We start from the raw sequence: 27,483 nt of genomic DNA, 5'->3' as shown, positions 1-27,483 counted from the left end.
CATGTATAAACAGAATCTACCCCAGATAACCAACCAATTGAGAAGCAAAACTACATCATAGTTGTGTAAATGGAGAGAGATTGTGGGCAAGGGGTGATGAAAGAAAGTGCAACTTGGAAGAATGAAAAACCCTGTGATTTCATTTCCACTGTGGAACGTTTTAAAAGTTCAGCGGTGAGGAGTGTTTGCTTCTGCTACCTCAGTTTTAAAGGGTCAAATTGGTGGGGACAAGGTGATTAACATTTCTGTCAGCTGCACTTATATTACTGATACTTGAGGAGTCAATCTGCGAGTCTGAATATATGTGAAGAAATCACTCTCAAATATCACAAGATGTTAGGGAGATGAAAGGGGTTGAAAAGGACATAAATACAAAGAAGCTACATATGGTTATGAAGAAACACAAAAACCACTGCAAGAGTGGTCTATTAAACATCACCTAGTTCGGGGGTCGGCAACCTGCGGCTCTTTAAAGCCTTTGCTGCGGCTCCGGGGCGGTGGCGAGGGGAGGAGGTGAGGGGCGGAGGCGAGGGGAGGAGGCGAGAAGCGGAGGCGAGGGGAGGAGGCGAGGGGCGGAGGCGAGGGGAGGAGGCGAGGGGCGGAGGCGAGGGGAGGAGGCGAGAAGCGGAGGCGAGGGGAGGAGGCGAGGGGCGGAGGCGAGGGGCGGAGGCGAGGGGCGGAGGCGAGGGGAGGAGGCGAGGGGCGGAGGCGAGGGGCGGAGGCGAGGGGAGGAGGCGAGGGGCGGAGGCGAGGGGCGGAGGCGAGGGGAGGAGGCGAGAAGCGGAGGCGAGGGGAGGAGGCGAGGGGCGGAGGCGAGGGGCGGAGGCGAGAAGCGGAGGCGAGGGGAGGAGGCGAGGGGAGGAGGCGAGGGGCGGAGGCGAGGGGAGGAGGCGAGAAGCGGAGGCGAGGGGCGGAGGCGAGGGGCGGAGGCGAGGGGCGGAGGCGAGGGGAGGAGGCGAGGGGCGGAGGCGAGGGGCGGAGGCGAGGGGAGGAGGCGAGGGGCGGAGGCGAGGGGAGGAGGCGAGAAGCGGAGGCGAGGGGAGGAGGTGAGGGGCGGAGGCGAGGGGCGGAGGCGAGGGGAGGAGGCGAGGGGCGGAGGCGAGGGGCGGAGGTGAGCAGCCTGCCGCCCGGCGGGCAGGGCGCCCTAAAGCAGAGCGCCCCCCTCGCCAGGCAGACATCCGCAGCGTGGGGAGCCTTGCCGGACTTCCCGGCAAGGCTCCCCACGCTGCGGATAGCAGCCTGCCGCCCCGCAGGCATCGGCCAGCCCCACAAGCTCGGGGGACAGCAGGGAGGCGCAGCGCCGCCATCCCGCTGTTCCTCGACCTGGTTCGGTTTCCCCGACCTGTTTTTTGGGGGGAAATAAAGGGAAATTTTTCCCCTTTATTTTCCCCCCAAAAAACTAGGTGCGTCCTATGGGATGGAGCGTCCTATGGGGCGAAAAATGCGGTATTTTTATAATGGCGAATGCCTCATTATTAATTATTATTTACATCAGGCACTGATTATGATTTATGGTACACTGGGGCCCTGATTAATTTTCTATGGCATTTTGAGGCATTGATTATTGGGCATAGCAAGTCGCGGTCGTGGGGAATTTGTGCTTTGTGACCGTTTGAAGTGGGGGTTTTTTCTTGGGAGGCTGGGCGGCACGAAGAGAGGGATTATTTTTATAATGACGAGGATGACATTGGGCCCTCATTATTAATTATTATTTACATCAGGCACTGATTATGATTTATGGTTCACTGGGGCCCTGGTTAATTTTCTTTGGCATTTTGTGGCATTGATTATGCAGTCGCGGTCGCGTGGAATTCCACGTGGAATTAGTTGCCTGAAGCCCCTTTTTAGTTGCTTGAAGCCCCTTTTTAAACTTAAGCAGGTGAAAGTTTGGTGAATTGCTGCCAAGGAGTGTGGTGGAGTCTCCTTTTTTGGAGGTCTTTAAGCAGAGGCTTGACAACCATATGTCAGGAGTGCTCTGATGGTGTTTCCTGCTTGGCAGGGGGTTGGACTCAATGGCCCTTGTGGTCTCTTCCACATATGTATGTGAGCAGGTCTTCTCCAACAGGAACTATATTAAAAACAAACACCGATCACGCCTCACAGATGACAGCTTGCAAGCCTGTGTGAAAATGAAGGTGACGTCTTACAGCCCTGATGTGCAGACACTGAGCACTGAGGTTCAGGAGCAAAAGTCCCATTAACCTGGTTACCTGGTTGTAAATTAAATATTTTAATTAGCTATTAATTTGTCCTTTTTTCTTGAGATTGACAGCTGACTGCACGATCCTGTATATATAGCATTAAGGCCAGAAACAATATATGCAGTGTTATATTTGTTTTAAATGTTGCAATGTTTTTGCGGCTCCCAGTTGTTGTTGTTTTTTCGGAAACGGGTCCAAGTGGCTCTTTTTGTCTTAAAGGTTGCAGACCCCTGACCTAGTTCACTCACAGTCCCCTCTAGTCATTGTAAGAACGCACAGAGACCATGCAGGTTAGCTCCACTCACCACCTCCATCCTTCCTCTGAAAGAGTCCCCCACTCCTACAGATGTATGTGTCGAGAGCACTGTAAACAAGGAAGTACTTGCTGAGTGTCTAAAACATTTCTCCCTCTGAAGAAACAAACAATTCCAAGTTTTATTTCACTAACTTAGTTGAAGCGTCAAATGTGTCCCTGAGATTTCATATTTTCATCCATACATCTGTTTTCTTTTCCCGGTGAGGATAATTATGCATTCCACAATACCCTAAATGAACAGGAGCAGTCAATGAATTCTTAAATGCCTGTCGTATGAATAACGGCCATTTTTAGATGCTGTGCTACCCTCGTGGGCACCTGTGTAAAAGCTCACTCGGGAGAGAATGGAACATGCTGAAATGAATATGAAAGAATCAGCTCTTTATGGCATTCCAGGCTTGTTGAATTTGATTCTCTCAAAAGGAAAATCATGTTTGTAGCATCACAAGGTTCCTGTAATAATCTTCACTGATTAATCCCATGGAGATATACTGTATGCCCCATGGCTTTCCCCCTATGTTTAAACATTCTTGCCCAGATGTTAGTAAGCAGTCATGTTGGTGTTCATTTCACAGTGCTTTTTGCTTTACTTTTGAAAAATAGAAGCTCCTCTTTTCTTGATTTCTTGGGAGTTTTTTTGTTTTGTTCTGTTTTACTGAAGTTTTTATAATTTGTTTTATGTTGTACCCCACCCTGGTACTGGCGCCAATGAAGGGCAGGCTGCACATCTTCTTAGTTCATTAATAAATAATACATTCCGGGGCATCACACACACACATATTTGCATGCATGTGTTTATATAGAATATAATATATGACATGTAAAAGCTGAGAAGGCACATTGACTTGTGGGAAATTTAAAATGTTTTGGGAAAGAACCACTAGACTTCTTTGTGTTCTGCCTCCAGCCTGCCAATTGGACATCCCTGTCCAGATCGCTAGACTTTCTTATAAATATTTATTAAGTCTACAGTAGGGATGGAGAAACTTGCGGCCCACCGCATATGGTTGGACTACAACTCTTATCATCCCTAACCATGGCTGATGGGAGGGCCGTAGGTTCCCCTTCCTTGCTACAAGGCATAACACACTGACATAACTTCATGTTGCTCCTTGCATTCGGCAACTTCAGAAAGGTAAGTTTCTGAGTCTTGGAATCTTCTGAAGACTTGTATCAAGAATCATTATCATTATCATCATTTTAAAGAAATACCAATGTGATTTCAAAAACAATAAAACAAGCAACATATAACAAAACATAACAAAACGATATTATATTTAAAAAGCAGCACTAAAACTTCAGTATCAATTCCAGCAGCTAGGAACTGGTATTAACCGTCAAGAAAAGCTCATGTAAAGAGGCAGGATTTTAGCTTTCAGGAGAAGCATCCAGATCTCAGTGCCCACCTGCTCTCAACAGGGAGATCATTCCAAAATGTAGGCAGCAGCACAGAAAGCCCTTCTCCATACAGCTGTAAAATTCTATCGTCATTAGTTATTCAATTCAAGATGGACTCTACTTAGCACTTTATACTCTTGACCTTGATTAGTTGGCTTAATGCTTTGGATACTGGATGTGTTATTTCAACCCTTCTCAGTTGCTTATTCCATATGGGAATGAGTTTAGCTACCTGGCTTTAGTTTACTGGTGATGCAGGGCTGGGGGAGTTGTAGGGGAGAAATTGCTTTCTCATTGGGACTCTTCAAGTGCTCCTAAAAGCAGCCTACACTGTGCAAGAAATCGTTGCCATCTGGATCTGTCTTAAATGGCTTGTGTTAACATGAAGTAAGTAATTTATTTTGAAATCTTTAGCATTCCTTGAGGTAAACGTTGACAGCGATACTGGCATAATTATGTACTTCATTGTGTATAGGAAAATTGTGTGCATGCTAGGGATATTGACAACAGTTGTCAGAATGCGGCCTTATGATACTTATCTGAACAGTTCGTTCTTGAAGCAGCATATTTCTTCTATTCCTTTCAATTTTTTCAAGAGCATATACTATTAGGCTAGAGATATCTTTTATGAATATCTGAATAGTAGCACTAAAAAAATTATTCCTATGTGGTAACCTTGGTTTTTGATAGGGAGATAGGGGAATTCTGAATAGTTCATTATCTCTTTCTGAGTACAGTATTAACACAAGTGGGCTTTCTTTTCTTTCTTTCTTTCTTTCTTTCTTTTGTTTCCTAGGACATCCAGGCTGAAATTGATGCCCACAATGACATCTTCAAAAGCATCGATGGAAACAGGCAGAAGATGGTAAAAGCCTTGGGGAACACTGATGAGGCTGCGCTACTCCAACACCGCATTGATGACATGAACCAGCGCTGGAATGACCTGAAAGCGAAGTCTGCTAGTATCAGGTAAAATATGATTTGAAAGTTACATCTGAATCAGGGCTGCTTCCTGTGATTCATTTTTGTACAACTGTGGACACAGCTTAAAAATGCACCAATTTCATGTTGGCGCCATCCTATCATGCACCGGCATGTCCAAATAAACATAAGAGCCCTACTGGATCAGGTGCAGGGCCATCGTGTCCAACGTTTTCCTCTCACAGTGGCCTACCAGGTGCCCATGGGAAGCCCACAAGCAGGGTCCTCACCTGTGATTCCTAGCACCTGATATTCAGAAGCATTTTGGTTCCCAACAGCGGAGGCAGACTATAGCTGTTAGGGCTAGTTGTCATTGATTGCCTCATCCTTGATGAAATTGTGTAATTCTTTTTTAAAGCCTTCCAAATTGGTGCTCATCTCTACCTCTTGTGGGTGCAAATTCCACACTTTAACTTGAAGTGCTTTCATTTGTGTATCCTTAATCTTCCAACATTCAGCTTCATTGGACATCCCCTAGTGCTGCGAGAAAGGGAGGAAAACTTTTCTCTGTATGCTTTCTGCACACCATACATCTCTATCATGTTACCTCTTACTTGCCTCTTCTCTAAACTAAAAAAACACACACCCTCAGGCAAATGCCAGGGCCCAGGGGAACCAGCAGGTGCTGTTTACACCTTCTGGAGAACTAGAATGTGTGGGTGAGGAAATCCTTGCTGCCTGGCAGGAATAGTGTGCTAGCCATATCTCGAGTACCCCTGACATGTGGTGAGCATGGGAGGAATAGATTAAAATGGTGGTTTGCTAATTTGTTGAAGTCTCTTTCTGCACTTTTCACCACTAGGCAGTAAGGACCCCCCCTGTGCAGGCAGCCTGATGTTGAGAGACATGCCAGGCAACCCACTTTTTATTCCCTTGCCAGTGGCCCAGATGTAGCATTGCTATGTTGAGGACATGGGATCGGGGATAAAAAGCCTGGTCCCTTACTAACTGTGTGACCACATAACATTGTGTCTGAGCTGCTGACTGTCGTTCCCTGCCAGTTTGAAAATTGGAACACTCCCTAAACCTGTTCTTGGGATTTCCTCAATTATCCAAAGCAGATTTAAGGGACATGGTGATAGGGGAAGGAGAGAGAGGAAAGCCTCATTCTGTGCACATGGCAACTTGGTTGAATCCTTCCTTAGATTACTTCACATCAAAATTCCATTCAGTTTTACGTTTTCAGGGAAGCTTGGGAGGTCAGTGTCTGTCAGCTTGCGTTGCCGATAGTTGGAACAAGTACCCTTAATATCTTGACTCTTATAAGCGTCCCTCACAAATCATCAAGAAAGAGATGAGAAGACATTTATGGTAATACTTTAATCAACAGCTGCGGCGTTCCAGCAGTAACAATTGAGCAGCATGGTATTTCTTGGGGATTAATGATCATTTGGGAGAAATTAATGGCCCAAGCTGCCCTCAAGTCATTTACTTCAGCCAGTCATTAATTCCAGGGTGAGAGTCTAAGGATGAGTAGTGGTTGTTATTATGAATGGTGTGTAAGAATCATACTTAAAACAGTTTTACAATTAATTTAATTTGTGTATATGCATGGAACATGATGTTCAGATGACATATATCAGCTGTAAGGGAAAAATCTAGAAGCATAATCAGAGGGGGTTAACTGCAAACACTAAATCATCAAAAACAATACACAAGTAATCATTTACTCTGTAAAGTAGATTTTACTTTGTATTTAAAAACTTGTTCATAGTTGGATGTAACTACCTCCTGCAGTGTAACTGCTTGCTTCTGTAGTATGTGGTCTGCAATGTGGGGGTTGAGCTATACCACCATTCATCCAAGGATCACAGGGCAGTCTACAATATAAAAACACAAAACGCATAACATATTAACAAACCAAGCAATAACCCCACAATCCACCCCAGGTTAAAGTAAACACAGTGCTCGTATAATACATTTAAAACAATGCTTGTCCTTCAACCCAGTTTGCCAAATTAACAAAAAAACAACAACCCACTAATATATCAGTGGTGTCTTTTTGTGGCTATGCAACATTTAATATGATTCTTTAAAGTTTTGTGGTCAGTTGTTAGGATTGATTTGTTTTTGGTCTCTTCCCTTTTGTTTTCTTATGAAGATATTTGAATGTTGGTTCTTCCGTTCTCTTCTTCTGAATAGCCGTTTAACCTGCCTATGCCCCTTTCAACCTGTCTTTTCTTTTCTTTTCTTTTCTTTTCTTTTCTTTTCTTTGTACATTTCCCCCCTCATTCAGAACCCTCATAGGTTCTGAATACGAGTTGCTACTAAAATATAGCATAGGCCCACAGCAAATCACACGCAGATGGAGATTACAGTTCCTGTTCTGATTTTTCTGCCTTTTTGGTGACAGTTCAGGCTGCCACTCCATGTTTGATAAAATTAAATTTCTGGTCGTGTACAGCTTCTTCAGTCCTGATTGAAAAGGAGCCACTGAGTTGTAATTTCACCCTCCATGGCATGCTAGCAGAAGGCTTCATGAGCCACTTAAACCCTCAGCGCAGAGCTGAAGTGGACTCAAATAAGAGTGTTGCATTTTGCACAGGATTGAAGTTCATTCTTGGCAGTTTTCTCCCTTTCTGGTGAACACTAAAAGTGCTGTAGATTTAAAAGGCAGAACTAGCCACAGATAAGTGTTGCTAGACAGGTCCCAGAAGAGTGCTGAAAAATATATTTCCAAGGATCAAGAATGCTTTCCCAGCAAGAGGCATTGAGCCGGCAGTTCTTATATTGCAAATACCTATGGCAGCTGGCTAAAGCTGGTCTCTGAGGCTCAGAGAACAAGTTGCATCTCTTTCATCTGCAGACTCTCTTCTATTTGCCTATTCAAGCAGAGCTGCAATTTAGGGCTGATTTGGACACTACTTCTAAGCAGGGGACTGTTGGTGTGAGAATAACGTTTGCTTTTGAATCCCTGTTAAATCATAGACTAAAGTGGGTAGGGACAGAAAGCTTTTGCATGTGGCTAAATGACTAAAGGGGTGCTGTGGTAATTCTTGTAGGAAAATTGGAATGTACTTTATTTGAGTCTGGGGATATGATTCTTACTGCAGTATTTGGCTTGCCATCAGAATAAAAACAACAAAAGGAACAGGTGCCTCATATTCCAAACAAAGAAAAAACTATTACTAGCTATTGTTCTCCTTTTGAAGAAAGTTCAAATAAATCAAAACATTGCTTTTGTCAGTCTCTTGGCAGGGGAATTGACAACTTATTTTTAACCATTTTTTACTGAAGTTCTTGTTACAAACTTAGCCATGTCTCTGTCACCCCTCCTAGGAGCTGTTGCACCAATGGTGCACAAAGGAACTGATTTATAGATTTTTATCAGTGTCCAGGTATTTCTGATTTACCAGAACACAGTGGGAAGCAGGTATGCTGTGTCAGCTCATGCAAGTTACTCTTCCTGATTTGGGGAGATTTCCCCCTCTAATCACAAACCTCCATTCCAAGGGACAAACCTTCTGGTTTCCCCAATCCATTGGGGCATAAGAGGTTGCAGTGGAGAACAACCTTCTACTGGATCCAGTCTAGTGTCATGAATGATTTTCTTTCCTGTGTCTTTTTTACAAGGCAGAAATCTGCTGAATACAAGTTTTTGTTGTTGTTGAAATACTTTGTCATCCTGCTATATTGTTGTGGGCATCTGTATGTCTTGGAAGACAACAGAGGAGTGTGCCTTTGGGGGCAAAGCCAAACTGTTGGAGAGTTGCAGCACCTACTGTGGCTGTAGAGACCAATGTGGGAGAGACATATTTTGTTGCAGCTGGGGCAGATGAAAGGTATCCAGTTTTGCTTCTGCAAGTGGTCATTCCTTCTCTGGTCACTGTTGTGGATACACAACCAGATTCTCTGAATCCAGGCACTGTGGTCATCTGCAAGGGATTCCCACATGGTGGTGTTGATGTTGCCAGTCTTCATGCCTCGTTTGCAGACATATTTGCAATGCAGAGTTGGTCTGCCAATGGGCCTGGTACTTGAAGCCAGCTCCTTGTAGAGCACATCCTTGGAGATCCTGCTGACTTCCACTCTGTGTACATGACCAAGCCAGTGTAGACATCATTGAAACAGGAGTGTGAGTGTATTGGGGATGTGAGCTTCGGAAAATACAGCTTTGTTTGAGACTTTCTCCTGCCAAAAACATTCCTAATGCAATGCATGTGGAAAGCATTAAGGCATCACTCCTGGCAGTTGTATGTTGCTCACAACTCACTTCCAAAAGCAGTGTGCTTAACCTTCATCTTGACCTTCATCTTGACCTTGGACATCAGCATCACATTCTCCTGTACCCTTTTAGAGAGGCAAACCATTGCTGTAACTGCCTTGCCAATACACTTGTTCAGCTCAGCATCGATGGCCAGGTTGCTGGTTATGGTGGAACTCAGGTAGACAAAATCATTACTCCCTCAAGTGTGTGATCAGCAATGCTGATGTGTAGACTGCTGGCAATGTCCTGACTCAGGATGTTGGTCTTCATCAGGCTAATCATAAGGCAGATCTCCTTGCAGGCTTGAGCAAAACAGTTGATGACGGTCTGTAGAGTTTCCTCAGACTGCGCTGTCAAGGCTGCATCATCTGCAAGCAACAACGCTCAGATAACAACCCACCACACTTTTGTCTTGGCGTGGAGACATGCCAGGTTGAACAGACCCCTGTCACTCCTTAAATATTATTATTAAAAAGTCCAGCTAATGTAGACCATGTGAAAGACTAGGTTTGGTTCTTCAGCACTAAGACCCATAAGTAAAAGAGCATATATTGCTAAATGTATGTCAATGTCTAGGGAGTACATCTTCCCAAATGGCGCATTCTGGACAGCTTCTTCACATGTTCAGAACAAAATTCCTGAAAAGAGCTAATTAGTTATGTTTTTTAAGGTTCAGCTGTTCTAGAAGAAGCGGTGCTCCTTCTGTGAGCCAAACCTAATAAGAGTCTGGCTATTGTGGAGAAAACAGGCTGACAAGACTCTCTCTCTAAGGATAAATTCAGTTCATTTATTTATCACCCTATACAGATGGTTCTGCTTCTATGGATGTGCTGAGTAATGGCGGAGTTATGAAACATTGCCTGGTGGGGAAAGGGGGAATTGCTCCAGACAGACTTGGATTCTAAAATAAGTTGACAGAAGAAAATAAACTCATCTCTTCTTCATCCCGCCCGCCCCCCTCAGTGTACCCTCCCATTCCCATGTTCAGGAGGACTATCTGACCCTCTGAAGAGCCAACACAGCAAATCCAAAAATAAGGTGGCTGTAGGGAAGGAGGAGGAGATCTGAAACTTTCCTTCCTTAAGTTAAATTCTCTTATGATCCACAGCTTTATATTTTCTTCTGTAATTGCTTTAAGTGATATTTTACCTTGGCAACCTATGGTACTGTTCTTAAGAGAGTGAGAGTGTGTGGGCCACACATACTCTCCTTTAATCAGTGCTGCTGAAACATGCTAACAATAGAGAAAGGTAGGCACAATACAAAAGTGCAATGTTTGTACACACATGTGATATTCAAGTGCGCCACCTTCCCCCCACAATTGAGGGGGCTGGCAATGTGCGTGAGTGATGCAGGCAGCAAGATTAAGGTGAGCATGTTGCATGGTGCGCATGCACAACTGCTGCAGACTTGGGGGGGCAGCTCCCTGTTTGAATTTTTGGGGGGCCCTTGCCCCCCTAAGATGGTGCTTATGGCAATATTTATGTATATATGCAGCTGTGCATGTAGAAGTATGTAACCACTAGGTAGCTTGAGGGAGTTACTGTCTCAGCCTCAAGACTTGTAGGAGGATAAATAGGTGACATAATAATTATAAAATACATCGTAGCTAGAAAATATGACAAAATTTAGAAAGTCTGGACAAAAGGCCACTGTGGAGTTTGGAAGCACAGTGTTGGAGTATAACTCATTTTAATTCAGGTCAGAAAAGCTCTCAGACAAATTTAGGAAAGATTTTGTTAGTTCTTATATGGATCCCTGCCAAATGGATGTTTGTTTTTCGATTTGATAGCATTGTGTTTTACTGATCTTTATTGATGTTTGTTTTATTATTACAAAGTTGCCATCAACTTCAACAAATATCCATCTATTTTTTAGGCAAGTAGTTCAAAGCTTTACAAACAGTGACAGCACTTCAGTCCTCAATTATTTTGAACAAAGAAGCCTTCTGGTGTGTGTGTTCACAATCAGTACAGCTACATCTGGCCCTAATTTTAGAACTGTTTTGAGTAAAAGTAGAAAATAAGGATGGGAGGGTCTGGAACCACAATTCCAATAAGCATTCAAATGTGTTTATACTTTTATGTTTAACAAGTGTTTGAAACCTAAACTGGGATTAGGAGGAACTTGTATAACATTTTCCCTCATTCAGAAACATATGCTTGCTTGCTTAGAAACACATGTTCTGCTAGATTTACCAATTTCCTATCTAATCCTATCATGGATTACTTTCCAGTTCGTATGTTTTATGTACCCTTTCTGAATTAAACAAAAAGAAGAGAGAGGGGGGAAAGCCCAAGAGATAAGGCTTGCCAAAGGCCACTATGCTCATGTATAGGAGCATATTTCACATCAAGTTGATAACACAGTAAAATAAATAAAATAGTAGCTAGTATTGTAAGCCCATCCTTTGGGTCCAGGAAATTTCCCAAGACTGATTCCAAACAGGACTGGTACAGTGAATGATCCAATTACAGTACAGTGGTACCTTGGTTTACAAACTTAATCCGTTCCAGAAATCCGTTCTTAAACCAAGACGTTCTTTCCCATAGCAGTGGGGGACTCAATTTACAAATGGAACACACTCAACAGGAAGCAAAACATGTTCTTATTCCAAGGCAAAGTTCACAAACCAAAACACCTACTTCCGGGTTTGCAGCGTTCTTAATCCAAGTTGTTCATAAACTAAGCTGTTCTTAAACCAAGGTACCACTGTACTCCTCTGGAGAATAAATAGCTTCCCAGTCAAGGCTCAGGAACTGCCAAATCAGAGAAAAGCTAGCAAATTAGCCTTTATTATTATTTAATATAGATATAGATATACCACTTAATTATTAAATAAAAATGACAATTAAATAAAAACCATAGAAAGAAGAAGAGCAATAAAAAATTTCATAAAATCAAACGCTACCTTAAAATGCCTGCTGAAATAAGAAAGGCTGTATCAGGTGCAAGTAGTTCTTTTTTTCTAATCTCAATCGGGATGAGATTCCTCACTGAATGCACAGTTTGTAGTACATACAAGACATATAGCTGTGCAATGAAGACCACCAGTGCATATTTTTTTCCACGTATACTCCACTGCCCCCCCCCCCAGCACTCAAGGCATTATACACTGCTCATTCCACATCATCCCTGTGTGGTGAGTTATCGACTCAGAGATACTGACTAGCTGAAGGTCACCCAATGATCCTCAGGACAGAGTGAGAATTGGAACCCAGATCTCCTTAGTCTGACACACTGGTCACTTTACCACAGCGGCAGTCAAAACTGGGTTCAAAAGTCGAGAGAATAAGCTAGGGGATTACTAAACAAATGAGGTGTAGAATAAATGCAAAGGGCTTTGAGGTAACCACAAATGCTGACAGCCTGTGTCAGTCAGTGTTCTGGAAGGTTGGAAGCTTGCTGCAAAGAATTTGATTTTTGAGGCTAATAGAAAGGATTAGCTAGACTAATCCTTGATATGGACCATGCCCACACAATATGGTCATTGTTGCATCTTATGACACATACATTTTTCACTCTTATTTTCCAATGGTTATATAGAATTTATTCCACAGAAGTGCAAAGGGATAGAGTGATGCAATTCCGCAGAGAACCAATCCCAGTGTTTCAATTTAGAATCTGAAACGCAAGTACTGTACCCATCCCCTCCCCCCAATATTTCTGTGGTCAGGGCTTGGTAGTCAGCTGACCACTCCAACCTTTTCCTATGGGGGTGGTTGTGATTAATGAATAGAGAGGAAGATGTGTGTTCAGAGCTCTTTGAAAGAAATAGTGAATGAGATAAGGGATGACTAATCACTGGAATCAGCGAAGAAAGCATGCGGGTTTTTTTGGAGGGAGAGATTTAATCTTTTTCTTTTTTTCTTTTTTCTTTAAAAAGGCTGGTGTTCTGCTACAAGAATTGCATATTGAGCTAGCAGAAAATTAAACTGTGAACTATTAGTTCCATCCTATAGCTCAGCTGGCATACTGTTTATCAGTGTAAGGCAATTATATGGTCTCAAGATTTGTCAAGATCATTGAATGGACAGAATTAAAGTGGAGGTCTGTCCTACTTTACCATCATTCTAGAAAACACAGATAAGCTATTAAGAATCTAAAATGCATTAGGTGCACTGATAGGATGATAGAGTGTAAGAGACAGGAGAAGATTACAACCATTTCCTTGTGAGTATTGGGACACTCTCTGCTTACCATAGGTTAAAGTAGACAAGGGACTCAGAAAAATAAAAGGTTCTGACATTATCAAGAGTAGTTACACTAATGGTATGTCATATTAACTGAATTACAGCACAATGCTGCAGCAGTTCATTGATTCAGCAAAAATGCAGTAAGTAATCTGTACCAGCAATGCTCAGCTAGTTAACCTTAACCCCTTACTGCCCCTGTCATTCTGGGTATGAACCTGTCATAGACAGGTCTTATGGAAATCTGGACTTTTGCCCCTAAGAAGTCTGAAAGGGTTTTACATGTAGCTATTTTAAACTGGTGTGTTTGAGGACTACAGCTTGGTACACTGCACTTGGTGCTAAAACTGAAGCATAATATTCTGGAACATTTACTAGATTGCATAATTTGTAGTTTTAAAATAGAGAATGGGGATTTTCCTTACAAAATGTATTTTTAGTAATGTTTTCCATTGGAACCATTAAAATGAAACTAACCTGGCTCCCACCCAAAACACACAGAGGCACTTTCTTTATTCCAGCATGTAACGGTACAGGCTCAGTGCTCAGGAGTCACGATTCAGAAGTCCAGGAACAGGGCAAGAAGTTCAGAACTGAACAGAAACACAGCTTTATGGCGGTCCATAGACCCAAAACTCACAGTACAACAATAGTATATATCAACAGTTATTAAGGTGTGAGATCGGCCTTGCTAGCCAACAGAGGAGCTTTATCCAAACAGAAGCAACGAAGAAGTCCCCCGAAGTTTCCCTACTCCTCTTGCCAAGCTTTTCAAAACCAAGTGTGGCATCCTCACTCGTGAGACTCTGTCACCTTGTGGGACCAGGTCACACCTGGTTCTAGGTGACAGCACTGCAACCTCCTGCCTGGGCTCCTGTTCAGTCGCTGCTGGTTCCTGCTTAGCTTACCGCCTCTGCTGATCAAAGCCTGCCCCAGCCTCCACTGACATTCTCTGCTGCACAAGAAGGTCAGAGGGGAGAGCCAGCAACTCTGCTCCCCCTTCTAAAAAGCCCCTCCTCCAACCCACGTTGCCAGAATTTAGTCCTCCCCTCTGTTTCTTCTCCCTTCCTGTCCTTCAGAGCCTTCCAATCCAAGGCTGATCCCCACAGTGCTGTGGGGCTCATGACATGAACTGAACTTCAGACCAGAAGTGCATAAATGGTCTGTCTTCCATAGTTTTGTCAAACAATCCCACACAATAACCCTTTATTAGTCATTTTAATAAAGAGTTTGTTAACGCCTCTCTTCACAGAGAGTTGTAAGATACAGTGGTACCTTGGGTTACATACACTTCAGGTTACATACACTTCAGGTTACATACGCTTCAGGTTACAGACTCCGTTAACCCAGAAATATTACCTCGGGTTAAGAACTTTGCTTCAGGATGAGAACAGAAATTGTGCCCCAGCAGCGCGGCGGCAGCAGGAGGCCCCATTAGCTAAAGTGGTGCTTCAGGTTAAGAACAGTTTCAACTTAAGAACAGACCTCCTGAACGAATTACGTTCTTAACCCGAGGTACCACTGTACAGGTGTCTTCTGGGTTATGCTGCGTATGATAAGAAAGGTTACTGTATTTGGTTTAATTATCTTGTTTAGCACAACCACTAATCCATTTAGTACATGTCAGTTTCTCAGCAAGCATTTTTTGCCATATCCTATCTCTCAGTACCTGAACTGTGAAATTCCCCATCTTCTGGTGTCTTGAAATCTTCATGTGTGCTGCAGCTAGCAACAACACAGTGATTTGTTTGTATAATATAATTTGCAAACATGTCACTGTATATTGACAGTATCACAAGCAGGGAGTTCATTCTAATCCTAACTTGCACAATGTCTGAGACAAAATGAGGATTTCCCTTCATCCCATTTGGATACTCATTTGGTATCATTATGTATGATTTAGGTACCATTTGAGTATTTTACAACATCTGTGGGCCACACATTTCAGACTAGATTCCCTTGCTTTTTTTGTATAAGCCATTTTGAAATGGTTATATCTAATAGATCATTTGAACAGTTATTTGGATTGCATTAAGGAAAATATCCTATAATATTTTAATGTAGCCTAAAGGTTAAAATGTTTGCTGTGTCTCGTTGCAGGGCTCACTTAGAGGCAAGTGCAGAGAAGTGGAATAAGTTGCTGTCATCACTGGAAGAGCTTATCAAATGGCTGAACCTGAAAGATGAAGAGATAAAGAAGCAGATGCCTATTGGTGGGGATGTTCCAGCATTACAGTTACAGCACGACCACTGCAAAGTGAGTTGCTTGTCTTTCTACTGCCCATTCGACACTTTTTAAAATGCACAGCTCATTTGCAGTGCCTTTGTAAAACTGAACCAAGTGTGGGGAAAGAATTATCTCTACCCGCCATTTAGTCTTCTGCATAGCTGACTACTAACCACAGTGCAAGGCATAGCTAATTCTGGTACAAAACCAACAGTTTACCTTGTGCTCAATTATGGATGGGGAATTATTTCGTCCAGCCAGGCACACAGAGACACAATAGTCTCTTTTACTTACATACATCTGTCTGCATCCATACTTGGATTAAAGTGCACTGGATCATCTTAGTCAAAGTGACAAAAACTTCCCCAAACCAAGAGTGGCAAGTGTTGGGCAAAACAGTGTTTTCCCCTAGTGTTTCCTGGAGGGCATTCCAGGCTTTGGATGGCACCTCCTTCTGACTCTGGTAGGCAATCTCCTCTTCAGATGACCTCAGGTGCAAGCGCCCTTGTGCCCTCCTTGACCAACAGCACAGCAAGGATGACCTTTTAGCTCCCCTGCAGCATCCATCAACGTTAGCAGGGCACCACACTTCCATTGGATTGCCACACTGATGAAGCTGGAAACACTGTGTCCGTGTAGAACTGTGGCTAACAATAACTGACTGCATACACTTGAACACAGATAAAAACAGACTGAGAGAATAATCCAGGAAATCCCTCTGGAAGGTCCTGGCTGCCACTCCACATATACAGTACTGGCCAAAGCTTCTAACATACGGCTGAACCAAGCAACATCTTATTAAACATACGAAAGCAGGCTTTCATTCAGTGTGTGTGTGCTTGATAGAGAGTTGTGAATTTTTAGGATTTAAGATGTTGGTATTCATGCTAACAAAGGCTTTAAAATGCAATAGTATGAAATTGATACGGACTGAGGGGGGGGTGCCTATTCCCCCCCTTCTTTTGGCTGTCCGAGGCGATGACCTCAGGGGTGCCATCACACACCCACCCTCGAACCCCCTTCACCGTTGCACAAGCACCACACTTTTCCCAGACCTTTTCCCGAGCGAAATAAGCTCGAATATATATATATTCCCTATCCTTTCCTATGCCTATCTGCGCTCCATACTTAGAATGAGTAGACCGAGTGTTTCTCTTCTCCGCTTATTCCTATGGCCGCGCTTTGGCCAATCACAGCCATGCATTCGTCCTGCAGAAGCTAGCTCAGGGAGCTCTTGCACGCCTCATTTAACCTCCTGACGAGCTGCTGACGGCCCCCCACGGCGAGAACAATAGAACCGAAACTCCCGACCTCGTAAAACTGTCAAACCCTTGTTACAATGTATCCATTTCTACAAGAATGGATACATTCTGCTTCCGCTTTTGATCTAGGCTACGGAACAGGTTGAAAGTTATCAGAACCTTTCAAAATTCATATAAAATCAACCACAGCTCCAATTTTCTCGCTCTTGGTGTCATTTGACTCAGTTTCCCCAGGACTCCATGATGCTGCCCGACTCCATAATCCCCGAGACGGCAAGTCACGTACACAGGAACTCTTTAATCCCATCAGATCGTTCTGCCCAGCCCTTCCTCCAGGCAATACCAGGTGGCAGACGGTGCATATCAGTAACCCATTGTCCCACCGCCACCGGTACTCATGAAATGTATATTTGTGTATGACCCTCGCTCTGCATATTCCCCCTCCCTTCCCTCAAATGTAAATTAGTGTAACCCCACCTTTCTCTGAGATATTCATGACGTGTGTAACGTATTCATGATGTAACCCATGAAACCCAACCTTCCCATAATGTATTCATGACGTTTCGCGCACTGTGTTATGGGACTTGGAGGGAACTTTTAAAAGTCTATGTCGCCCCATCCTCGGGGTTCAATCTCGCTTTGAACCTATTGCGCAATAAACTTGGATCTTCGCATTTTGCTCCTGCGTCCGGCTGAGCTTCCTTTTCTTCCGCTAGAATCCACGGACTTGGTCCGACTGGCTGGGTGGCAGGGTAAATACGCACCCAGATTTTCCGTAACAGAAATAAAAGGTTTTAAATTAAAAAACAAACATTGATCTTTGTCTACCATGATAGTTTCTGATCTGTGCATTGTCCAGAAAGCAGATTTGATGGGAGAGCAAACATTTTCAGTGATAGTGTCCTAAGCTTTGGGATGTCTTCTACAGGGACGCCCCCCAGCCCCCCTTCTTACTATCATTTAGGTGCCAGGCAAAAAAGTTTGTTTTTCCAGCCTTTAAAAACTACTAATGTGGTTGACTTATTTCAGATTGTTGTGTTAGTTTGCATGCTGTATGTTTTATGGTTGTATTGTTGCTATTATTTTTTTACTTCTTTGTTAGCCACTGTGTAAACAAATTTAAGCAGGTAAATAGCGTTCTGGAGTTTTGACTGAATAGGATAAACGTGGGATTCTTAAAGAAACTTTTATAATGTCTGCTTATCCAGGTTAATTCTTGTTTCTTTATATAAATGAAATTCTTGAAAATCAATATATAAACATTAAAAAGGGAGAGCAAGAAAAGAATCTAGTCTGTTGATGCAACCTACCAGGAAGACATTGCCCTATGTAAACTTCATAAAAATGAATGGGAGCTGTGTAGGAGCATGTTGATTGCTCTTTCTATGATTATTATTGACTGACATTGTTAAATGATTCTCTGCATCATCAGTCATCTGTGTTCCCTCTAGTTAATGCACCTGTCTATACAAAGGAAGGTTGTAAAGAAAACAAAAACATCACCATCTGAGTAAATAACAATTTCCCAGAATTTCACAATAAAAGCAAATTGCTGCAGCCTTACACAATTTTGTACGGAGAGGATAGGACCATGTGCTGGTCCTGCACAATACCAGAAAAGTGTTAATTTTTGCGTCTGGGCTTCATGGAAGGGATGTTTTAAGAGAGTTTGTGTACTGGTCCAGTAAACGCTTCTGCTGCGCCACCAGCAACAGCTCTCTTTGCAGAGCATTAATTAAGTCCAGTGCAGAGATTCTTGTTGCAGTACTAGCTTCAGAGTCTCAGCAGCAAAGAAATAACGACACAGGGAAGCCTGTCTTTCCAAAGACAGGTTTATTGCAGAAAGATAACAGAAACACCTCTGGAGCTTTCAGACATTTTTGCTTCACGCCCCCACACACAGAAAACAAACACTCTTTATATAATGAGCAACTTAACAACTTAACGAGCTTGACTATTTAAAGTCACATGACATTGCTAACTTGCCAGCGTCTTAGGTTTCACACCCTAACATGTTTTTCTTTCTTGGTCAGTTCTCAGTTTAGGGAGGAATGCTATAATACAGTGGTGCCTCGCAAGACAAAATGAATCCGTTCCGTGAGTCTCTTCGTCTTGCGGTTTTTTCATCTTGCGAAGCGCGGCTATTAGCGGCTTAGCGGCTATTAGTGGCTTAGCGGCTTTAAGAAAAAGGAAACAAACTCGCAAGAACTCGCAAGACGTTTCGTCTTGCAAAGCAAGCCCATAGGGAAATTCGTCTTGTGGAACGACTCAAAAAATGGAAAACTCTTTCATCTAGCGAGTTTTTCGTCTTGCGAGGCATTCGTCTTGCGGGGCACCACTGTATAGGCAATAGCTTACAAGTTTAAAATGTTGCTAAGATCAAATGAGGGCAACTTAAAAGTTATCATGGGGAAATAATCTGTTCAAAGAGTATTCCTCTTATCTCCTTTTTCTTTTTATAAACTTCCTTTTTATTAAAGACTTTAACAAATAGCTGTATAGAGTTGAAATCCACCAACTATTTATTTTATGAGAGAGAGAGAGAGAGAGAGAGAGAGAGAGAGATTGGTAATCGATATAATAAAAAAATGTGCACACAGGATTATTTTTTATTGGTGATCCATTGAGCTGTTCCTTTTTTTAATTTAGTATTTTTTAAATTAGGTGGGTTTTTTTGTAAGTAGGCTATTTTGAAGGGTTAACTAACCTGTGGCTCTCCAGATGTTCTTATCTGTCAGATGCTGTGTGGTGGTTGCTTGTGAGTAACCAGGCAGGACTCCGACCTGGCTCTTACAGGTTTTATTGGTGCAAACTATTTACAGTGCAGAACCACAAAGTTCATGTCCGTCTTAGTCACTTGCAGATTCCGGGAGTGGCTCCTTCCAGTTTCTCCCCCAACATAAGAACTTAGACACCCCAAATCTCTGCCTCCCCTCCTTATGTTTCACCACTCTGCGCAAGTTGGGCGACGGAAACTTCATGTCTGCCTCCTGGCCAGCCGGGCTAGGTGAGGCGCTTGGGCTCTCAGTAGCATCTTTGAGCCCTTCCCTCGCTTGGCTGCCCCCTTCCCCCTCTGCTCCACTGGAGGTGTGGCTTTCCCCACCACTCAAAGAGGGGCTGCTCCTCAGAAGCATAGGAGGCTCCCTGTATCCCCCTGCCTCCCTCCCCTTTTCCGATGGCAGTTCCCTGACATTATCCCTTCCATTATCCCTAACCATTAAGTCAGCTGGAGTCCAGCATCATCTAAGGACCACAGACAAGCCACCTCTGCTTCTGTGCATTGTGTTGCTTTTGTCATGGCCATAATGGTTTGTGCAACAAGTGTTAATGTTCAAAGAGCAACTCTTCCTATCTTTATCACTAAAATGAGAAGCTTTGTTTATTTGCTTAGAATGCTACTGCTATGGAAATGTTCACTGTCCAAGCAAGCATTATTAATGCAGGTGGAAAATGAATCAATCCAACAAATTCTTAGAAAAACAAATATTCTCTTCTGTTTACGGTCATGCTGTGCAATGAGAGAGATAAAGGGACAGGGATGCAGGAAAAGAGGGATAATCAGTTGTCTGTCACCAGAACACTATTTCAGCCCTGTTGTGAGTTTCGAAAATGGGACTTCCTGCAATATTGCATGATCACGTAGCCTCCTACCTAGTGGCACTGATGGAAATCAGTTTTGCTTTATTTCATCCACTTGACAACAATTAAAATCCAATCTCTGTCCATTCTCAGTACTTCATAAACTCTCATACATACTCCCCTTAGTCCAATCTCTTCTTATTTAGTACCATTGCTTCATGTTATCTCTCTGCTAACTTCTTATAGTTTTAATACGCTGTTCTCACTTCAAAATAAGTTATGACACTTTTTTGTTTAATGTTGCTCATTTAATGGCTCTCTCCTTCTGTTCACTTTCCCTAGTGCATTGCTTCAAAAACACTATGCAAATAAGTATGGTGTAATTTTAAAATTTGTTTGCCTGATTCATTTGTGTGCTACCAGAATGTGCTTGAGTGCTAGAATATATATATATATTAATTTTCTTAATTTGCTTGAGGTTGTATTATCAGCAGTTATGTTTTGTGTAAAGAAGTTTATACAGAGAGGGTCTAATAGACACAAGGGCTATAAAGAAATAGTGACACTGAAACAAATAGTAGCCATTAATAAATGCATGTACTTCCAAAATGTTCTGACCTCCTGGTGTTTTATCACTTTTCTGTACTTAGTTGTTAACAGATTTATTCCATGATGGGCACAGTCCTGAGCCTGTGATTGCAATGCACAATTTTAGTAATAAGCCATTTTTCTGTTCCCTGTTATTAGAGTTGGTTTTTGGCAACAAATGCATGCACTGGTATAAATAAAGCACAAGGAGGGCTATGACTGTATGCAAAGTAAAAAAAAAAAAAGTCGCATCTGTAAATGTTCTTATGCAGGCATAGGCAAACTTGGCCCATCAGATGTTTTGGGACCACAACTCCCATCATTCCTGACCACTGGTCCTGTTAGCTAGGGATGATGGGAGTTGTAGTCCCAAAACACCTGGTGGGCCGAGTTTGCCTATGTCTGTTCTTAGGCATCTGCACAAATACATGAGCTCTGCGGGTAAATAAAAATAATGTTCTTACCTATCCATAACATTAACAGACAGCATGAAGCTATTTGCCATACTACTTCACCTCTGAATCATAAAATGTGGAAGATGGCTCCCAGAATCAGAAACAATGCAGAACACAATGAGGAATTTAAAAGGGTCAGGCTAGGCATCTCCAGAAGAGATTTAGTTCTCTAAAAGCTTATTCCATTTTTCATGATGAGTAATTTCCCTGTGCTGACACTGATTCCACCCCCCCCCCAATAATCTAGCCTAGAGCATAGGTTTCCAAACTGATCCATGAGCTTCAGTCAAGTGGTCCGTGGTGTGTCAGCAAAGCACAATTAAAAACCATGCAGTATAAATTATAATGCATTAAAATTGCCACAACAGGCAGAAAAATTAAGTGGTCCATCAAGATCCTCATCATTTTTCAAGTGGTCCAATAGGGCGGGGAGAAGTCTGGGAACTGCTGGACCAGAGAACAGGTTGCCATTTTCCCTTTGCCTCCAGCAGCTTTGTAGTCAGGCAGCATTGACTGGACAGCATGCTTTGTTATTTTCTTCGTTCTAATGGAGGACTGCTGGGTAGGGTGGTTCTAACTATCATAGAGATTTAACTGACCCTGTCATTGTACATTTCCCACTTTCCCCATGGGAAAGGGGTGGTTCCTTCTCTAAATCTCTAAATGAGATTGGCAAGAAAGCCTCCCCCTCATGCAATAGCACCTGCATTCAACAAAAAACCCCCCAAGAGTTCCATATAAGGTATCAGCCCTGTATTTCCATCATCATGGTTCTTCCTGTCAGAACACCATTCTAGAGTTTCATTGATTTCTTCTCTTTAAAAGCTCTTCCTTAATGCCAGGGCCTTGTGAAATTCAAGCTCAAAACAAACAGACAAAACCCTGCATCAAGGCAATCTGATTTATACACTAAGAAACACTGAGTTCTTTTTCCTTTGTAATTTATGCAAATTAAGAACATTTGCATACTTTTTTCTTATTTTGTACAATCGACCTACATTTTAACTGTATTGAATAATTTGGGAGTGACAGATTTGAGAAGGAGCAATTAACTATGCAGGCCAGTGAAGCCTCCATCCCCAAACACTAGACATCTTACTCAAACCGATCCCCTGAGTTCTGAGATTTCAGTAGGATTTCCCCACTCACACCTAATTCTATCTTCTCAGCCATCAGGACTAGAAACTTGCAGGGTTTCTTTGAATCACAGGAACCTAAATTCCTGGTGTAAGCCAAGAGATAGACAGCAGTTGTAGCTGCAGGATTCACAGGAGGTGTCAGCTTGGCAATATTCTTATTCTGACTCAGCTGTCCAGAGAATGCACAGGCTCAGAGACTGAAAATTTATTCCTAGAGCCGTAGAATCAAAATTGCTTACTTCTTTGCTGGGAATGAAGTATTGATGTACCCTCTATTGTATGCTAGAAGGCTCCCCTTTCTAAAGAAACGTAAAGCGTGGGGAGGGAGAAAAAACATTTTACTAGTTGCATATTTTTGCAAAGATGCAGCTTTTGCAGAATCACTTGAGCAAAAAAAATCTAAAAGAATGGATTTCAGAAAGGGGTCCATATTTTTTATTCTATTCCTTCTTCAAAATGATTTATCTGCATCTTTTTTGCAGAGGGAGGCGGTGGTGGGGAAGATGCCAAGAATGCAAGCATTTGGTTGATTTATAGAGCATAGAGGGAGGTTGGTGAGAGAGTGAGATCTCAGAATGTGGGTTGAGGAAACGTGTTGAAGTGCTAGGTTAGGTGCTTGTGGCTAAGCTGCTAGGACAGAATGAAATGACTGGGATTGTTTTTAAGCATGGAGGAAAGCCGCTTTATTTGAGAAGGAAAACTGTGAGACTGAGAGCCAAGGCCCAGAGGATAATAATTAAATGCTGTAAAAGCCTAAAGCAGGGCAGGTGGGGGAAAGAAAATGGAAATTACAGTATAAGCAGGGTAGGTAAAGGGATTGAACAGGGATGGGTTTAATTATGGAAGGTGAGGAGAAAAATGAAACATGCTGAATGAGCGAAATCACAGGCACTGAGGGAAAGAGAAGGGAGGGCAGCTGTGGAACAAATTATTGTTTTATTACCTGTATTCTTCCCTTTCCCAGGGTGGCTAGCAACATTGAAAACCTGACATTGAAAACAAAACCATAAACTAAAATCCAGTATAATTATAAAACAATCACCAATACAGTTCAGCAATGCATTTCTTGATAGGTGGGTCATTGTGGGAGGCAGGGTTGCAGTGCCTTGTGTACTCTTCCCTTCTGCAGACCATCTTCCATTTTTGGGGGGATAACTGGTTTCTCTTCCACTTGCACTGTCAGAGTGATCTCTTTAGCACTATGTTGAATTCCTCCCTATAGTTCTTTGGGAAACATACACCTGTATAGTCAGATCTGCTGGTTCTCAACTCACTTAATGGAAGTTAGTTTTCTAAGCAGTCATCTAATTTGCATTCATTCAATGCAATCGAGCCATTATCGTATCCGTTGCTATTATTAAATGCTTTCCCATATATTGTCAATTGAAAACCATTGTGTTGTGCTGAAAGCAACAGTTAATGTTAATTACTGAGTACTAGCACAAATAGAGACCTTTCTTCAAATCCTCACTAAGCTAATTTGTATACATTGATCTACTTATATGCCTTCCGGAAAAAAAGAAAGCAAAAAATGGCTATCAAACATAGCAACCAATTGCTGATGCTTTTGACTGTCTGGCCTTTTCCGTTGCTTTTATTCTAACAAACTGCTGCTAGAAAAATTCCATATAAAATAATGTTGCAAGTTGTGAAGATTAGAAGATGGCATAGCAAAGCACCTGATAATTTAGAGCTATATTTTCATAAAATGTTCCTTAGCTGCTTTGACAAGCAACATGGAGTTAATATGCATGGAGAATAAGGCTGAAACTCTCCGCCAGAGGTTGGGAAACCTGTAACCCTCTTGATGTTGACTAAAGCTCCCATAATCCCTGCCCACTGGCCATGCTGGCTGGGACTTGGAATTCAAAGCATCTGGAGGTGGTTCTCCACCATGCCCTTTTCTCACCATCTCGTCCAAGTATTTGGTCAGAACATGGAAGGATGGGAGAGATTGCATCTGCTGGCCCAGCCCTAAACCTTTATGTGTGTAGAGCTCTACACAGAGCTTGTGGGTAGTGCCAGCCAGTGCTGCCCTCAAAACGAATGCAGTCAGTCTGGATTTTCCTGTGGGAGGCTCCCATTGCAGGCAACAGTTGGATGTGTTGTCATGTGCAGATTCAGTGCTAATGGTGGAAGGGAGATCTGTACTCTGTGATGCCCCATGACAATCTCTTTCTGTTTGTACAACTCTGCAATATGCAGATCAGTATACTGTCAGAGTAAAAAAAAAGGGGGGTCGGGCAAAATGTTTAAATCTCACACAATCAAGATTGGTTAACAATTTCTACGTATCACTCGTTTTCTCTGTGCTTCTCTACTGTAGATAAGCCTTGTTTGAAAAACTGGGTACAACAGGATTGATAGGGGCTCTTATTCGCCTAAACCCTACTCAATGTAGACCATTAAAATTCATGAACCTAGTTAGTCATTGTCATTAGCTTTAATGGGTCTGCTCTAAGTAGGACTAGTACCATTCTATGTGAAGAGGGAGAAGTGTGATCCCACCCCTAAACTCCACACATTGATTAGGTCTTCTTGACAGAGCCTGTGCATAAGCTGTATGCCACAAGCTTTATGTGATTACCGTATTTTTTGTTCTATAAGACGCACCCGACCATAAGATGCGCTTAGTTTTTAGAGGAGGAAAACAAGAAAAAAAAATATTCTGAATTGAAGAGCAATCCCTCTTGTTGTTCTGGCTTCAGGGATAGCCGCGCAAAGCCTCTTCTGCGCAGTGGGAGTGTTCTTCCTGCTGCGCTGAAGAGACTTCACGTTGCTTTCGCTGAAGCCAGAACAGCAAGATTGCGCAGCAATCCTTCCTGCTGTTCTGGCTTTGGCGATATCTGTTCAGCCTGCATTCACCCCATAAGACGCACACACATTTCCCCTTACTTTTTAGGAGGGAAAAAGTGTGTCTTATAGTGCGAAAAATATGGTATATCCTGCGTATCTACAAATTATTCAAATTTAATTCCACTACAAATGTTAGTTTACTCACTGCTGCTAAATGATTGTGTTATCACCAATTACTGGTGTTATGAAGGGTCACAGTAATTTTACATACATTCACAATCTTAAATGAATTGTCACGGACAGCAATTTTTCATTCCCATGCCATTTCATTCTCAACTTCTATATTCTTCTTCCTGCGGAACCTGTGACCCTCTAGATGGTCTGGATTACAGCTCCTATTGTCCCTGACCACTGACAATGTTGGTGGGGGCTAATGGGAACTGGAGTCCACAATATCTGGAGGGCCACAGGTCCCACCCCCTTGCTTTGCACTCATGTGTATATCATATAACCTGGCAGCTGAGGATTATGCTTCATGTGGTCTCTAGTCAGTGAAAGTTTATGCCACAGTAAGTGTGTTAGCCTTTAATGTGCCACTAGACTCTGTTGATTTTCCCGCAACAGGCTAACATAACTATCCCACTGGAAATTGTGCTATAAATATTGTGTTGAACGTTTCTGAAGAAAGGGCTAAGGAATAACTTTTTCCCCTCTTAGCATGTATGTACCAAATACTTTCCTTCAATTGCTGAGGCATTTTCAGTTTGATTTAATCATATCTTTAAAATATTTCTTAGTTTTTAGAAGACAAATTACAGCTTTACTTTGTTTCTAATAGGGAAGGGGAGGAGGGCATTAATAGTTCCACATATTGATCCCCTTCGTTTCCGGCCCAATTCAAAGTGCTGGTTTTGACTGATAAAGCTTCAATGGCTCAGGGCTGCAGTACTTCCAAGGTCTTCCTCTCCCCATATGAAACCACCTGTGATCATCATCTGAGGCCCTTCTTCATGTGGCCCCTCCAGGAGAGATCTGGAGGGGGGCAACACAGGAATGGGCCATTTCTACCTGTTAGTGGATTGCCTTTAACTATAAGTGGCCTTTTAGAAGTGGGTGGGATGTTTTTGATGTATTTTTCCACCACTTGATTTTAATGTATCTATGTGGGGTTTTTGGTTGGTTGGTTGATTGTAAATGATTTTGGGTTGCCAAAATCAGTGTGGTACATTTAAGATAATCTATAAGCTTCTAGAGAAATGACATCCTCACTATCTTAGAAGTGTTCCAGGGGAAAAATCTGAAAGGCTTTTCATATGTGTCCATGATTCAGAGCCTCTTCCCTCCAGATTGTTGAAATACAACTCCCATCATCCCTGACCATGTTGGCTGTGGCAGACAGGAGTATCTGGTTTATGCAACCAGCATATCAGAATCGGGATGATGATCATTTGTTAAATATGTTAGTCAGTTTATCTTGCCCGATCCAAATTTTGGCAACCCAAAATGATTTACAACCAACCAACCAACCAACCAACAAAAAACCCACATAGATACATTAAAACCAAGGGAAAAAATAAATACATTAAAAACATCCCACCCACTTCTAAAATAACTAGAATTAAAAGACTGGAAATATTGCAAATTAACTATACATAAATTTGCAATGCATTTTTCTTTTTTTTATTAGTAATGGTTTTCTCAGGGTTTTAGTAAGAGAAACTAGATGCTACTTTTAAAAAGATAGTGTCTGATAAAGACTCGGAAATAAAATGACACAGAGATTAAACAACAGATGGTAGAGCCTACCGTGAGTGTATAAATCTAGCAGAGCCTTAACCTAGTAAGGACTACTCAGGAGACGAGTTAAGGGTCCTGGGTTTTAAAGCACGGTGTTTAGTGTTGATTTCTTCTTCTTTCTATAAAAACATCCAAGATCCATTGCTCACCAGCCTTCTCGGATTTCATGGTCACTAAAGAATCTGTTGTGTACTGAAACATCAAGCAAAAAGCATCTTGCTTGTAATTGTCAATACTCTTCTGTTCAGAATGGACAGAGGTGCACTGGCGGAGGAACGGGGGTGCGGAGGGAGCAGACCACCCTCCGCACCACTATTTCGGTAGGGGGCCATTGCGGCACACAC

At 42.5% G+C, this 27,483-nt stretch overlaps 1 protein-coding gene across 5 annotated transcripts in view; it reads left to right on the top strand.

Annotated features, from left to right (window-relative positions):
* Positions 1-27,483, top strand: part of UTRN (utrophin) — a gene marked incomplete at its 3' end in the record, with an annotated part of 322,774 nt that overhangs the window by 205,306 nt on the left and 89,985 nt on the right. For all 5 annotated transcript variants that reach the window (XM_082215859.1, XM_082215861.1, XM_082215860.1 and 2 more), the window contains 2 exons: positions 4,712-4,884; positions 15,397-15,553. In XM_082215859.1, coding sequence (XP_082071985.1) covers positions 4,712-4,884; positions 15,397-15,553 — 330 coding nt within the window. The remainder of the gene's footprint in view (positions 1-4,711; positions 4,885-15,396; positions 15,554-27,483) is intronic.

The sequence above is a fragment of the Podarcis vaucheri genome (genome assembly GCF_965113315.1).
Source record: "Podarcis vaucheri genome assembly, chromosome: 3".
Taxonomy (NCBI): Eukaryota; Metazoa; Chordata; class Lepidosauria; order Squamata; family Lacertidae; genus Podarcis; species Podarcis vaucheri.
Note: the sequence above shows the minus strand (reverse complement) of the source record. Positions and strands in the feature narration are given on the sequence as shown.